At 45.3% G+C, this 15,434-nt stretch overlaps 2 protein-coding genes across 3 annotated transcripts in view; both read right to left on the bottom strand.

The window, feature by feature from the left end:
* The window catches only part of NACC2 (NACC family member 2), a 61,445-nt gene extending 52,758 nt beyond the window's left edge, over nt 1–8,687 (bottom strand). The window contains exon 1 of one of the 2 annotated variants that reach the window (XM_079961342.1): nt 7,109–8,687. The gene's annotated coding sequence lies outside the window, so the exon portion shown is untranslated. Of the gene's footprint in view, nt 1–7,084 lie in introns of both variants that reach the window. The other variant, XM_079961339.1, reaches the window with a different exon arrangement.
* On the bottom strand, nt 3,318–7,231 carry TMEM250 (transmembrane protein 250). The gene is made up of 3 exons (XM_079961541.1): nt 7,085–7,231; nt 5,260–5,317; nt 3,318–3,928 (listed from the first exon to the last, which is right to left on the bottom strand). Exon 3 carries the CDS (start codon nt 3,785–3,787, stop codon nt 3,368–3,370), a length of 420 nt encoding a protein of 139 aa, XP_079817667.1. The 5' UTR covers nt 3,788–3,928; nt 5,260–5,317; nt 7,085–7,231; the 3' UTR covers nt 3,318–3,367.
* Nucleotides 8,688–15,434: the final 6,747 nt, after the last annotated feature.

The raw sequence follows: 15,434 nt of genomic DNA, 5'->3' as shown, positions 1-15,434 counted from the left end.
CAGAGATGATGAGGATGGGAGTTGGAATCCAGGGGCTTTGAGAGTCCTGCCTCTTCTCCAGCTCAGCAGGAAACAGGCAGGGAGATGGGTAGGATAATGTCTCCTAGAGCGTAATCCAGATTGCCCTTCCAGCTATTAACAGGGTCTTTCTTGTTTAAAGTAAACCAATTGGTTAGGAATTTGTGCGGACACACAAAAACCCAAAACCAAACATTCATCCATGTGGCCCCTTTTATCTGGCCTCTCTCAAGATTTCAGGGAACACATTTCTAGGAACAGAAAATCAGTGCTCAGTTTCTTTCTGACCCCACCTGGTCTTAATTTGTTTCTTCTTGGAAGTCACAGCACAGTATGGCATTTGCATAACTTGAATTATGGTGCTGCAGCTACAGCATAGAAAGAGCAAAGCAGCAGGGTGGGGGTGAAGGGCACGGATGTGTCACAGGACAGGGACTGGGGCCAAGGAAAGGCCTCAGGAGATGGCTGGAGTCCAGTCTCTATGTTGGACACTTTAATGAGCTGGGTATCCTTATTACAATGTGTTCTGATTCACAACAACAGAAATAACCTCTCAATAAAAGAGATTCCAGAAAACTGAGCTGGAGGGAAACCAGCATCCAAAGTGCAAAAGTTTACTCTCCACTCCTCTTGGCCCCTCAACCATGACCTCAAGACCCCCAGCAGCTATATGTCCTATATCAGGCATCCCACACCACAGAAAAGCTTCCTCTCCCTGGTTACAATGGTCCTGGGCCTGCAAGATCTACTGATACAAACAACAGCTTCCTCCTTCTAAAAAAGAAAATAATCCTTATTTGTAGCCTGGATTAAAACTGCCATGTAACTATATATCAAGGTAGACCCCAGACACGGAAGAAAACAAAGAAATTAATTCAAAGCAATATGATTTGGGGCAATAATTTTGTCCGTAAGTCATTTTCTGTGCAGAATCTTTTGCTTTGGTGCGAGAGAAAGAGAGAGAGAAAGCAAAGTCACAGGGTTGGCACACGAAGAAATGAAGGAGATCTTTATTCTCCTTCCCACTCACACCCTGTCCAAGAACTACAGGAACTCTTTGACCAAGCAAAAGACAGAAGCAAAACACTTCAAAACAGACAAAAGGAAGGACTTCTTCACATGGCACATATAGTTAAACTCTGGAACTCACTCCCACAGGAGGCAGTGACAGCCACCAAAGGCAGATGCTGAAAGAGATGGCAAAGGCCCAGGATTCCGGAACTGAAACCCAGTGACAAATCACATCCCAGGAGGTGGAACATGTCTCTCTCACTTTCCCTTTCCAAAATAAAATGGGTTCCATGTTCTTGGCCCACCCAGATGCCCCAGGGAGCTGGCAAACCAGCATTTGGAATCTGCCATCCCTGCCTGGCATCCTGCTGCACATAAATGACTTTCAGACAGCAACACTGGCAGACCCACCACTGGGGAAAGCCTGTCCATTTGAAACTATGACTGGAAGCAAAGGCTAGCCCAAAATATGACCAAAGTCCAAAGCATGGGCAGCAGGAAGCTGAACAGGAGATGAAGCCCCAAAAAACAACTCACAAGGCAGATTCCTTCCACAACTCTCTCCTCCAAGAGAAGTCCATGTTCCTAGAGGCTCTTCCACCACCTTTCCTCCACCTTTTTGCTGCTTAAATGGAATACCAAGGAAAAGCTCTCTCTTCCTCCTCCCTCTCCCTCTCCAGAGCTGCAGAAGTTTCTTCTAGTCTTCTCCAGGACTCTGAGTCAATGGATCACTCTGCAAATGCAAAACTGGTTCCTGCTGCAGAATGGAGGAACACACAGCTCAACACTGGCAAAAACACACACTTCAGAGTGCTTCCCATACTTTATACCAAGAACCCTGTGAGGTAGGCAAGTACTACACCAGTGTTGTAGGGGGCCGAGGCTAGCCTAAGGCTGCTTGGCAACCCATGGCAGAGACAAGAGCTGAATCTGGGAGACCCTTGTTGGTATCTCCACCATTCACCTACCTTGGCTACACTAGGCCTGTCCATCTTCAGCTTTAATCTGGAAATCATTGTAACCCTGAAAGGAACTAGGGGTGGCTAATGTGAGAGGAAATCTCAGAACGAGAGGCAAGAATGCATCAATCCACATGCTCTTAGCTTTGTGGAATTCTCTTCCTCTGGAAGGAAAGCAGGACCCAACACTGTTCAGTTTCCAATGTTTGTAAAAAATGTTTTTCCCACCAAGCATTCCCAAATTGGTCACTTATATTTTTGTGCCTTTTAATTGTTGTTGGCTTCACATTTTTCATTGTTTTGAGATTTGTATTATGTTTTATATTCTATTTTTTTGTACACCAGTGGAGTTTATAAATTCTGAAATAAAATAGATAAATGATAGTGCTGAAACAAACAGTTCCTCAGAGTTCTGTATTTTACATCCCTCAGCCAAGATACAGGGATGGAAGTGCACAACTGTCCGTATGAAGGATATGTTTTTTCAATAGTCTGAGCAAAAGAACTCTGCAGTGGAATGGCAACAGGCCGTTGAGATCCTGAGGGGCTGCCCTGAGAATGGCATTGGGGGCAGCAAGCACACAACACATCCCTGCCTCCAAGAGCAAACTCAGGAAAGACTGAAGAACAGCCACTGAGCAACAGGAGGAAAGAGCCCCCAAAAGTTCGCAGAAGTACCTCACATACTTTTTAAGAATGAGGATTCAGCATGCTTAGTGGCCACCTAATTTTTAGTGCTAGTTGGAAAAGAAAACAAGAGGAGGATGGAACGGAGTACCCTGCAGGTTATCTTGGCTGGTCTCTGTTAAGAGGTGGGAATGGACTGCAACAATTTGTTGCAGGGCCCACTTAAATACCATTAGATTCCAAAAAAGATGGCTTTTGGGTGGATCTAAAAGAGATTAGACAAATTCATGAAGGACAAGGCTACTAAACATGATGGCTATACTCTGCCTCCACAGTTGGGGGCAGCAACGCTTCCAAATACCATTTTCTGGAAACCACAGGAGGGGAGAGGGCTCTTGTGCTTGAATCCTGCTTGTGGGCTTCCCAATGAGGCATCTGGCTGGTCACTGTGAGGACAGGACACTGGACTAGATGGGCCATTGGCCACATATGGCAGGTGCTTATGGTAAAAAATGAAGCAGATAAAAATACGATTTGTTTTCCACATATTACCAACCAAGGGCAATGAAGAATTAGAAATGAATTTCCAAGTCAACTTCCAATCCTTACTTCTAAGCGAGTACCCATTAATTTATAAACCTCAGCAGCAGGACAAAGTGAGGGAGAAGAGGACGCATTCACACATACAAGACCTAACCCAAGTTAGAGTCCAACATGCCTCCTTGACCGACATGCACTGGTTTTTTATTTATTCACATATCCACAAAGACCATGAAGCACCAGCCCAGCCCCCCCACCAGCAGCATGGTGACATGGATGCCATAGATGAGCAGTTCGTTGAAGAGGCTAAAGTCCACACGCCTCCTTCCCAGCAACAGCAGGAAGATGGTGAGTTTATACTGGAAACGGAGAAAGACCCGGATGCTGAGGTACTGGAGGCAAAACAAGACTGACAGCACCACCCACAGGATGGAGGTAAACAGGCTGCAGCTGAAGTACAGCAAGAAACGGATGAAGCCATACATCCACCGGGACTTCAGGTAGATGTCAAAGTTGTTGTACTTGGTGCGCACCAAGTGGGTGGTCCTGACCGGCCCACATGCAGAGTGCAGGCATGTTGTGTGGGGGCCATGGAAAGAGCGGACCCGCCGCGGGATGGGGATGACAGGCATCAGGCACCACCCCACCTTCTACAGAGCCAGAGAGCAGGGATTGCTTGGGAGGACCCAGGCAGCATCCATGAAGGTGAAGGTGGAGATGGAGGGGAAGACCGGCGACCCAGGAGCACAAGCACTTGCCGGGATGGAGGCTGCCTGCAGGAAGGAACAGAAGGAGAGTCAGGTTGAGAAAAAACCTGAGAGGGCAAGGAGGACCATGGAGAGGGCTGGAAGACTGGCTCCAAACCAGGACCCATCTGCACCCATGCTGGCCAAAAGGCTGCTTCCCAGACAGCGGCCAAAAGCAGAGTCACCCAGAGCCACCTGTCACACAGTGCAAACTATAGCTTGCTCCCACAGGAGGCCAACCTGGATGAATTATAAAGACAAGACAAAGTCATGAAGGAGGACAAGGCTATCAATGGCTACTGGTCACAATGGCAATGTTCTCCCTCTCCTGTCAGAGGCAGTATGCCTCTGAGTACCAGTTGCTGGGAATTGCAAGTGGGGAGAGCGCTGTTGCACTCAAGTTCTGCTTGCAGGTTTCTCTTTGGGGCATCTGGTTGGCCATGAGAGTATGATGCTGGATTAGATGGACCACCTTTGGTCTGATTGTGCAGGCTGCTCTTATAAAGTCAACCTGGCCTGGCCCATGAATGCTCCAAAACATTTCCAGATTTTAACTGATCAACTCACTCTAAGATTTTCCTGGCCAATCGCCAAGCCTGGAAAATTTCTAATGGAACAAGGGCAAGAGAACAACTATTGGTGGGAAGTCTATGGAGATCTTAATACATTAGGAAGAGAATCGCAGATGAACAGCTTACGCAAAATTCTCACACCACATAAGTAGGTTAAAAACTGACAGATGGTGAATCCCAAACCATTGGCTGAGTTGCTGCAAAGTCAAAAAAAAAAAATCAGCAACTAGACTAGAATGTCATCAATAAAATGCCAAAAAACAGTTTAGCTTTGGTAAGGAAGTAGGTTGGTTTGGATGATGGAAAGCCAGGGAGTGTATGACCAGAAAGAGCTCTATCCGGGTGACAAAAAAAGGGAAGGTGGACAGAGAGGCTGGTCAAGAACCCGGATGGTAACTTCTGTAATAGGAGAATTCTAAAAGGCCATTTTACATATGACATGTTGTCAGAGGTACAGGGAAAAGCCCACATACAATACACCATCACGTATGTAAAATGTACATTCATTTGCATCTGGAAGGACCCTTTCAGAGAGGCTACCTGTAACATTTCCCCTGCATCTGTCATGTTTTAAACACACAGTAGTACTTCAAGCTATGAGGCTTTTTATGAGAGGGGTTTTTTTAAGCCCATGGCTTCACTGCTACACCAGGGGATGTTTGAGGGCTTGATTTTGTGATCAATCAATCCTGCCTAACACCCCTGCAGCAAATCCCACCCACTAGATCTCCAGATAGCTGATGAGAGCACAGAGGATTCATCACAGAAGACACGTTTAATACTCACTATCCACACTGCAGCAATGAGTCCAGACCACTGCCTACTTGCCATGCACAGCTCCAATCTGACAACAGTGAAAGGAAAGTAACTGAAAAACGTTAACTATGAGACAAATTCGCCCAGACAAATACACAATGTTCCTAAACACTCTGACGCAACAAATACAAATACAAGATAAGAGCCCAGTCAGTGGTAGATTCTGACTGCACTTCTCTCCTACAAAAGTATCCTTGCCTCCAAGGACACTGTAAACTATCTGCATTTGACTCTTGACCCAAGAAAGGGAAAAGGAATTATTCCTCTGCTGAGCCAGGGGAACCTTCTTAGTTTATTAAAAATCACTGACATAGCATCTTTGTTCTTAAAGCATAGGGTATCCTGTCTTCCAGATACCACAGCTGAGCACAACAATTTCTTAAACTACTTTGCCTCCACAGCATAGCCCCTACCTGCCACTTACAATATGGAACACAGTCATCAATTTAAAATCTCTGTGTATACCTTATATGTGGAGATGAACAAGATGTGGATTTGGGGAGCTTATTATCATCATGCTCGATGACCTCTCATGAAGGTCACTAACCCTCTTTTGCCACTTGCGCACTACAGCTTCAGATCAAGAATCCAGCTCAGATTTCCCACTCATGCAAGCTGTGATTTATTCCGCACAAGTAAATCCCAGGAAGCAAAGATGACCTCTACTCAAGTGGCATGTCTGAATATAAACAATTAATGCATAAATGAGTGAATCTTGTCTGCATCTTATTTCTCACTAGGCAACTTTTCTGCTATGATGTAGCAATTTCTTTCACTCAGATGTGGGTTTATTGATAAGCAGCACTTTTCACCTAGAGAAAAAAGTGCTGGTACTCACCATGAAGTTTTTACAGTAAATGCCACACTTTTAACCAATGGTTTTCTTCTAGGAAAAAAGGTGCTGGTACTGCATACCTTTGCGTATCCCCAGGGGGAAAAAGCACCATCTGTTTCTACAAATTTGACCAAACTGCGGGAGGCAGTGGAAGACAGGAGTGCCTGGCGTGCTCTGGTCCATGGGGTCACGAAGAGTGGGACACGACTAAACGACTACAACAAATTTCTACAAAGGTCTTCCATCTGAATTTACCAGTACAGTATAACATAAAAGATGCCTTGTGCTTCTCTGTCAGCTATCACACATAGGAAGGTGACCAATACAGGGTCAGACCATTGACCCATCTTGCCCACCCGCATGGACTGGCAGCAGTTCTCCAGGGCTTCAGGCAAGATTCCAGCCCTACCTGGAGGAGATGCTACCTGCAGACCACGCTCTACCACTAACCAAACCAGAGATGCTTCCTGCCACCCTCTGCAGGGCCTTCCTTAAGCCCGACATTCACAGGAGCGAACAGGCAAAGGAGGGAAACTCAGCAACAGCAGGAGCATGCCTGGTGCTCTGGTGACCCCATGGACGGTGCGCTGGGCAGCTGACCCACAGAGCAGCTCAGTCATCAGCAGTCGCCAGGAAGGGGCATTCCTTTTGCCGTGAAAAAGGCAGGCGGCCTCAATTCTTGCAGGCTGCCCAAAGGGCCGGTCATCCATTCACCCGTTTGTTTGGCTGCGTGGGGGTGAGGGGGGGGGGGGAGAATGGCGCGCGGCAGGCAGAAGCCGGGCAAGCCCCAACGAATCCGCCCAGCCTACTCCGCAGGGCTGTTGTGGGGATTCTCACTACGGGGAGGAGGGCAGCGGGTCCACATGCAGCTGAAACACCATCGCCGTCGGGACTTCCAGAAGCCCTTTACCACTCCCAACCCTTCCAGGCATTATCGGGGCTCTCCCGCCTCACACTCACCCGCGGGGCATTCCGTGGACTCACCGGGGACCAGCGGAGGCGGCGGAGACTATTCATGGCTAGGGAGGGACGGGAGGAAGGGACGGACGGACGGCGGCGGCACCACGACTGATCTGTCTCTCTCGTACCCTCAGCTTTTCTGCCTTCCTTCCTTTGGAGCAGCGGCGAGGAAAGAGCCGCGCGGGCCGATGGCGTCATCGCAGGGCGCCAATCCGCCGCGGCCTCCAAGGCGGAAGTGAGAACCGGGAAGCGGTTACCTAGCAACGGAGAGGAAAGTCCAAGGCCTTGCTGTGGCCTTGGGCTACATTCAATGACGTGCATTAAAGTGGCTTCATATTGCTTTAAGCCAGTCGTGGTTCTGCACCTCCCCCCCCATAAGAAAAGAATACTGGGAAATGTAGTTTGTGTAAGGTACTGGAGATGCATACGAGGCTCTACAGTTACAATTCCCGGAGTTCCTTGCGAAAAGGGATTGATTGCCAAACCACTCTGCAAACTGCAGCTCACAGATCCCAGGATTCTGGGGGCGGGGAGGGGGGAGCCAGGGCTCTTTAAAGTGGTCTCTCAGCGCTTTCGGTGCATAGTGTGAACATACAATTGATTTACTTTCTCCTGCCTGGAAAGGAAAAGTTGGAAAAATTAAAGGCAGGATGGGGTCTCTAGCCTTCCAGCGGTTATGCTGATGGGAGCCACTGGGGTAAACAACATCTGGAGTGGCGCAGATGCTCACCCTTGTAAGCTCTCCTTTTTTCACTTTTTCCTCAATTTTTGCAACTAATCCCATCGATAACAACTCCCATATTAGGGAAATTCACTGCCCTGTCGATTGTTTAACTGTAGTAAAAGAAGCCCTTTTCCATAGGATTGGGAAATCAACCATTATTTTGTTATGCTGTTATCTGTGGCACTGGATTTTTATTTCCATCTCCCACATAAATTCAAAATAAAAAAAATCCTTCCAGTAGCACATTAGAGACCAACTAAGTTAGTTATTTCCTGCCAACCTAGCAGTTCAAAAGCACGTCAAAGTGCAAGCAGATAAATAGGTACCGCTCTGGCGAGAAGGTAAACTGTGTTTCTGTGTGCTGCTACGGTTCACCAGAAACAGCTTAGTCATGCTGGCCACATGTCCTGGAAGCTGTACGCCGGCTCCCTCGGCCAATAAAGAGATGAGCGCTGCAGCCCCAGAGTCGGCCATGACTAGACCTAAAGGTCAGAGGTCCCTTTACCTTTACCTTTAAGTTTGTTATTGGTATGAGTTTTCGTGTGCATGCACACTTCTTCAAACACAAAGTTTGTTATTGGTATGCACATGAAAGCTCATACCAATAATAAACTTAGTTGGTCTCTAAGGTGCTACTGGAAGGAATTTTTTTATTTTGTTTCGACTACGGCAGACCAACATGGCTACCTACCTGTAACCACATAAATTCAGTTGCTGGTAATATGTGGCTTCCCACACTGCCCGGGATATTTTGCTTGTCCTGCAAATTTCCTGGGAACCACCCTAAGCCTGGCAAAAGCACTTGAGGAAGGTGCAGAGCAGGGCACTTAGGAGATAGGGGGTGCTCTGGCATAGGCATGTCATTCGTGCCAAGGGTTAGATTGTTTGGCCCCAGGCCTGATATTCCCCACCCCTGCTAGAGAAGTTAGTTTATTATTGAGTTTAATACATATGTACATATGCCGTACATATTATTGAGTTTAATACATATGTACATATGCCGTACATATGTACATAATGAAATAATTGAGACCAGGCCTGGCCCATGGCCATCTAGTAATAAATTGTCATGGTGGGCAAACACCCACTTCTGGAGCCAATCATCTGTATTAATGAAATTTTCTTTCCCATGTGGTGGGACTGCAGAAAGGTCAAAGGCTTTTGGGAAAGTGTATATAATGAAATGAAAAGTATATTAAGATATAACTTTGGGAAAAAGCCGGAGGCTTTTCTGCTAGCCCTAGCAGGAAGTGATATAAAGAACAATGATAGTAAATTCTTTCAATATGCAACAACGGCCGCAAGGGTCCTATTGGCCCAAAATTGGAAACAACAGAACATACCGACGCTTGAGGAATGGAGAGCAAAACTACTAGAATACGCGGAGATGGACAGATTGACGGGGAAAATTAGATATTTAAAAGACCAAAGGTTCATTGAGGACTGGGGGAAATTTGTGGAATATCTGGAAAATATAAGTGAAGGTCAGATAACGCTAGTTGGGTTTAAAAAAGCTCTGTGAAAAGGTTGGAATATTGTCTAAAGAGAAAAAGAAGGAAAGAGAAAATAATGTCAATATAAGCTAGGATTTGTGTGAATTTGTTAAATTAGCGTATGGATGATTTCAGGGGAAGCTGAAGGAAGTCTTATAGAAAGAAATCTGTGATAACAAGGCGTAAATTGTTTTACTTTCTTGTTATGATTTAAAAAACAATAAAAATTATGCAGAAAAAAAAAAGAAATTTTCTTTCCCTGCCATGAATGGATAACACACACACCAACTGCTGCATTCTCATGGCATGAAGTCATCACCAGGGAGGTTTTGGCCTGCATTCATGTGTGTAAAAAATGAAATGAAGGCTGTAATTAGCCCAAATAGTTACCTGAAATTGCTTTCGTATGTTCAAGGAACCTCTTCAAGCAGTATCCACCACACTGCAAAAAATAGTAATTGTAGATTATATATGGAATTACCCTTACTGAAGTTAATGCTGAATTTATATAAGCAGAAGTGCTGTGCTTTTTGCTACCTGTGACAAGGGAGCTGCCGTGCCCCCAGGGGTCGCTGGCAAGGGACAGGGTGTTTGATGGTCACCTGGGAAGACAAACACACACATTTGTTTGTCACTTGTTGCCATATAAATGCTAACTTGTACTTCTTTTCCAAACTTTTAATAAATCGTATGCATTCCTAAAGATTTATAGCACCGCTGAAGAGCTCCAAATATTAATTTCAATATATTTGTCACTTTGTCACTAGAACAACACCAAGGAGGCAAAAACCTGGTCTTCAAAATAAATTATAAATATATGCATCTTAAAAGAGTTTATTTTGGTCATTAATAGTTGATGGGGGACCCTCCTGTGCAGATTTAAAAGTTAAATTATGCAAAATCAAAATTAAACCTTATAATAGTTTATCAAACATGCATTAAACTGTCATGTTCAAATAAATCCTCTCAATTAAATCACTTCAGATTGTGATTGCATTTACTAATTTAATCAACAGTAAGAATAAACTGGATCACCAGGAGTGATGAATTACAAGAGGGTTCAACACTAAGAGGCAGAAGGGAAAGAGCAGGTGGGAACAACTTGCAGTGAGAAATGCTGGACAGCATAATGAGCAAACCTTTCCAAAAGGTGGCAGCTTAGCAGCAACAAAATCCACCCAGCTGGAATATTCATAAGAGCAGCATTGCTTAGCAAAGCAACCACAGAATAGCAGGAAAGGGGCTTCTGGACACCTGAGCCCAAGCTAGGGTGAGGTGGGAGAGGAGAGAGTGAACCTCTGATAACTCAGGATTTTGTCACCAGTTATGCCAACTCTACATCTTCAAAACAGGAGCTCTAAATTTAATTGGGATAGTACTTGAGAAGGGAGCATTTAACCCTTCCCTCACTGCCATGGGCCTTAGGAAAAGGCAAACATCTCATGCACACCTATTTACCACTTGGATGTGTGGGGAGGGGGAGGTTAGAGAGGAAGAATCCCCAGGGACAACCATCAGTCTCAATGATGTTTATGTGGTTTCCCACTCCCTTTATTCTCACAACAGCCCTGTGAAGTAGGTTAGGCCAGGAGATGGTCAGTCCTACTTCAGTTAGTACAATGTGTGGCGAGGTACCAAACCAAATTACAAAACAACTGTCTAACCTGTAAAGTCAGAGGCAAAACAGAATCAGGCACAAGCAATCTCAGTCCGAAATATGATCCTGGAGCAGCAGCAGAAGACAGCAGTCCAGACACAGAGAGGATCTGTTCTGAGCAAGGTCTAACAAAAGGCCCTCTTCCACCTACAGGGAGCTAGAAACTAATGGTGTTCTAGCAACTGGGGTGCTGAAAATAAGGACTAATATAACCTTCCACACCCACACCTGCTCAAAATAAGGACTAATAACCTTCCACACCCACACCTGCTCACAGCTGCTGGTATTCTGAGAGCCCTTACTGTTGAGGAGCCCTTTATTCCTGAGTAGCATATGACTTGGGACCTCGGGTTTTATTTGCCTATGCTCCCTTATGGAACAAAGCAGAACTATTTTCAAAACAGCTTTTAAAGTCAGTGGCAGACCTACATTTCTGGGGCCCTTTGCAACCAGTAACAAGGTCTGGGTAACCACTGTTATCTTCTTCAGTGGGGTTGTTCCACAACAGATCACTTTAAAAAAAGTACTATATGTCCATTAAAAAAAATAATGCTGTAATTTACTGGATTATGTCACATGTCAAAGTCACCAATGTAAATAAAAAATTCTTACGTCTTATTGTTTTTTAGGCATGTGACTCAAATTGGGTCTACTAGACTTACTTTTTTTAAGCAATGTGGACTAAGGTCACTTCTGGGGCCCTTCCAGGATTAGGGCCCAGAAGCTTGAGCTTCATTAGTTTCGTAGTATATCTTCCCCTGTTTACAGTAAGGTACATTCATTGTTCCAACCCCATAAAACCTTCCCTGGAGCTCTTTCGGAGGAATTCTTTGTTGTGCGTGCTTCTGATGTTTGGCCATTAGGAGGAGCCCTTAGCAAGAAGATAGCTCCTTCCAATAGGGTTGGTAAAAGGGAAATAATTAAATTTGCTCCTCAAAGGTGGGGATCTACCCTCGTATTGTTTTTAAATGGTGTGAGGTCATTCTTACCAACTTGTAATTACTCAAGCGATGAACACCTCAAAGTGCAGAGAAAGAGGAAACAAAAATGATCAAGAAGCTAGGGAGCAATACCCTAATGGGTCTTTTTAATTTAGAAAAAAATATGCTTAAGTGGGGACAAGATAGAAGTGTATGAATGATAAGGACAGAGAAGTTTTTCTCCTCTCATAACACTGAAAATCTATGGACATCCAATGAAGCTTAATGTTGGAAAATTTAGGACAGAGGGGGCGAAGTCATTCACGCAGCACATAGTTAAACTGTGGAACTCACTCCCACCAGAGGAAGTGATGACCATGAACCTGGATGGCTTTAAAAGAGGATTAGACAAATTCATGGAGGAAAAAGAGCTGTCAATGGCTACTAATGACCATGGCTATGATCTGCCTCCGCAGTTGGATTCTGTATTGTTTCTGAATATCAGTTGCTGGAAGCCATTGAGGGGTGCACTTGTGCTCAGGTCCTGCTGGTGGGTTTCCAGCTTAGGGCATATGAGTAGCCACTGTGAGAAGTGGATATTTGGCTAAATGAGCTATTTGCCTGATCCTGCGGGGCTCTTATTATGTTCTTATGTGTGACTTGGTTGGCGGAAGACTTCTTCCTGGTGATTGTGCCATGTGGTGATTGGAGCCTTCCCTGTGTGGCCTTGGTACACAGTGTCCTTCCTCTCTGTTAGGTGGCACCGGTGTGGCCAGGGACCCTGAGGAAATTGCTATTGTTTATTCCTCTCTCTTTCCACATTTGCCTGATGAGATGGAGTCCACAAAAGCTTCAGACATGGTGATGGATTTGTGAGACACCTTTGTAGTCTTTGCACAACTATTCTTGTGCTTTCTGCTTTGCTCCTGAGAGCACTAAGGACTGTGAAGATGCCACGATGAGGCAAGGGAGGCACCAGTGCCATAACACACACACACCCTTACCCCAGCAGTTGCCCAGCTCAAAATGAGAAATAATAATTCTCTTTTCATATAATTTCTTCAGAAAGTAAGACCAATTACCAGCTATAATAATGCTCCCAATGTTTTTAATCAAAGCTTTTCATTAAAACTACAAGAGTGACTGCTTCAGCAACCAAACCCCTCACCTTCCCCAGGGGACTGTGGGACTCTTTGGGGTAATTTACGCAGGCCAGCTCAGTTAAAGGAGTTATAACACTAGAAAACAGGTTAAAACTCGCATCAGCTTTCCAAGTATCTGGACAGGCTTATCTAATCAGGAATGTTTTTAGCAGATGACAAAAAGAGTACAGCAAAGGCACCTGCTTTGGCAGGGGGTTCCAAAGTGTACGTGCAGCTACACTTAACGATGGGAGAAGAAAAGGGGTTGTGCCAAGCGCTTGAAGGGTCCTTTTCTTCACTAGTACAGGAAGCCTCCAAGAAGTGTGTTTTTCAGGCTTTACAGACAGAGGCACATATCTGAGCTCAGTCCTGATGTGGGCTCCCATTTTAAAGGGAAAGGACCTCTCCAAATAAAAGGAAGGCTGTGATTCTGAGAATCAGTCCCTGTCCATATTGCAGGTGTTTCTCCACCAGACATTAAGAAATCAGGAAAAATAAAACTGGATTTCCAAGGAGAGACATCTGCCAAGTGGCCTTGGTGCCTCCGTGCCCCTCTTTTAGTCTTGTTTGGCGTACAATATGCCCGCAGGGCAGGGTGGGGGGGCCACCCTCGCTTTCTTAAGAAGATCAGGCGTCTTTATGTAACCCATTTTTCCTTAACACTAAGTTAAGTCCTTTGTCAGGATTACAGGCTTCAGAAACATCTGTATGGGCTTGGGGGACCACATATATGTCCAGAGAGTGGCAGGAAAGAATGGCAAATATTAACCTTCTAAGTGAGACATTTAAAAACAACAACAACATTCAACCTAGAAGATCCAAATGTATTTTGGGGATATAGGTAGCTAGTAATGGTTAGAGCATTGGACAAAGACCTGGAAGAAACCAAGGTTCGAATCCCCACATACACACTCTGCCACGAAGCTCACTGCTTCTCAGCCTAACCTGCTTCACAAGGTTGTCATAGGAATTAAATGAGGAGAGAGATAGAACCATGTATGCCACCTTGTGCTTCTCAGAGAAAAAGGTGAGATCATAAAGTAATAGAGTCATAGGGTTGGAATAAGATGGAATGGTCTTTAAAGGTTTGCTTATTAATAACCTGCAGAAATGCTCAAAACACATTGCCTCCATCAGAGTGATATAAGAAATATGTGCATGAAATAAGTGCATGTACATTAGTGCATTAATACCCATCCACAAACACAGAAACCCACACGTGAGTTCACAAACAAAAAAGTGGCCTTTAAGTCAGTGTGCTAGCTGTCAAATGGGCCAGCCACTAGAGGCGCTATGGCAAGTGCCCTAAGCATTGGTTTTCAGCCAGTAGGCCATGGCACCCTGGGATGACTTGAGGGGCATTCAGGGAAGCGGGGGGCGGGCGGGCGCTGTCCTTTCCTTAACTTACAGCCAATATCTTCCCAAAATAAAACAGTGGCAAAAAGTGGGGAAACACTTTTTCCATGACTGTTTATTTTCTTAAAATCTCTCCCCCCCCCCCAAACAAAAATCCTCCCCAGTTCCAGTAACTAACAGTTCCTTATTGTTACAAAGAGGGCTTGAGAAATGCAAGAAAATAGCAAAGTAGCTTGATGATGTGTGCCTTGCTGTGTGTGTGCTCTATAAGGAGGGATTTACAAATCACCCTGAAAGTGAGGAGTGTCATGTGTGTTTCTCTCTCCTTCTACCCTCAACACTCCACCCATCCCTCTTCTTCTCTTCCTCTCCCCACAGGCAACCCAACTCACTCTTAACAGTCACCCAGCTTTATGGGGACAAGGAGGATGTTGCAGGAAAGTACCATCTCTGCCTGTGTGTCCATTGCTGTGTGTTTCTTGCTTTCCTTCACCGCAGTAACAAAATATTTCTGCTTCTGTTCTTCATCTTGTTTTGCCCTCTCCATCCCTGCCCCAACATGTGCACATTAATTTTGGGGAAGGTAGGCTGGGGCTGCCATGTGGAGTGTGTCAGCTCAGCCCTGCTTGGGTTCCCTTCAACACATGCACTCCCACTTACACGAGCACCAAAAATTGTGCTGAAAAGGGGCAAAGCAGAATGAGGAAATCTCCACTTAGCTCGTCCTGTAACAGAACCCCAGTGTAAGCGGTTTCCACAAAGGAACCGCAGAAAGGATGTGGAACAACCAAAAGTCACAATATTGTACACAGGGTGAACTGTGATGGCTCAGGCAATGGTGTTTGACCCATCTTTAACCCTCCATCATGTTCCTGACCTGCTGGCATGGAGGCGGGAACTTCCTTGGGAAATGTCAAATCCCAGACAGGTTGCACCGTTCTTAGAAGCTCTTTATACTTTCAGCAAGTTTCATCTCTCCCCAGTGAGTTGTGGTAGAACGTGGGCACATTTTGGGACCATGGCCTTTGTCATGACAGCTCTCCCACCTGATACCATCT

Source organism: Podarcis cretensis, assembly GCF_951804945.1.
Source record: "Podarcis cretensis genome assembly, chromosome: Z".
Taxonomy (NCBI): Eukaryota; Metazoa; Chordata; class Lepidosauria; order Squamata; family Lacertidae; genus Podarcis; species Podarcis cretensis.
Note: the sequence above shows the minus strand (reverse complement) of the source record. Positions and strands in the feature narration are given on the sequence as shown.

What these genes read in the sequence shown, in the direction of transcription:
- TMEM250 (XM_079961541.1), bottom strand. Translation starts at nt 3,787, where the DNA reads ATGCCTGTCATCCCCATCCCGCGGCGGGTCCGCTCTTTCCATGGCCCC.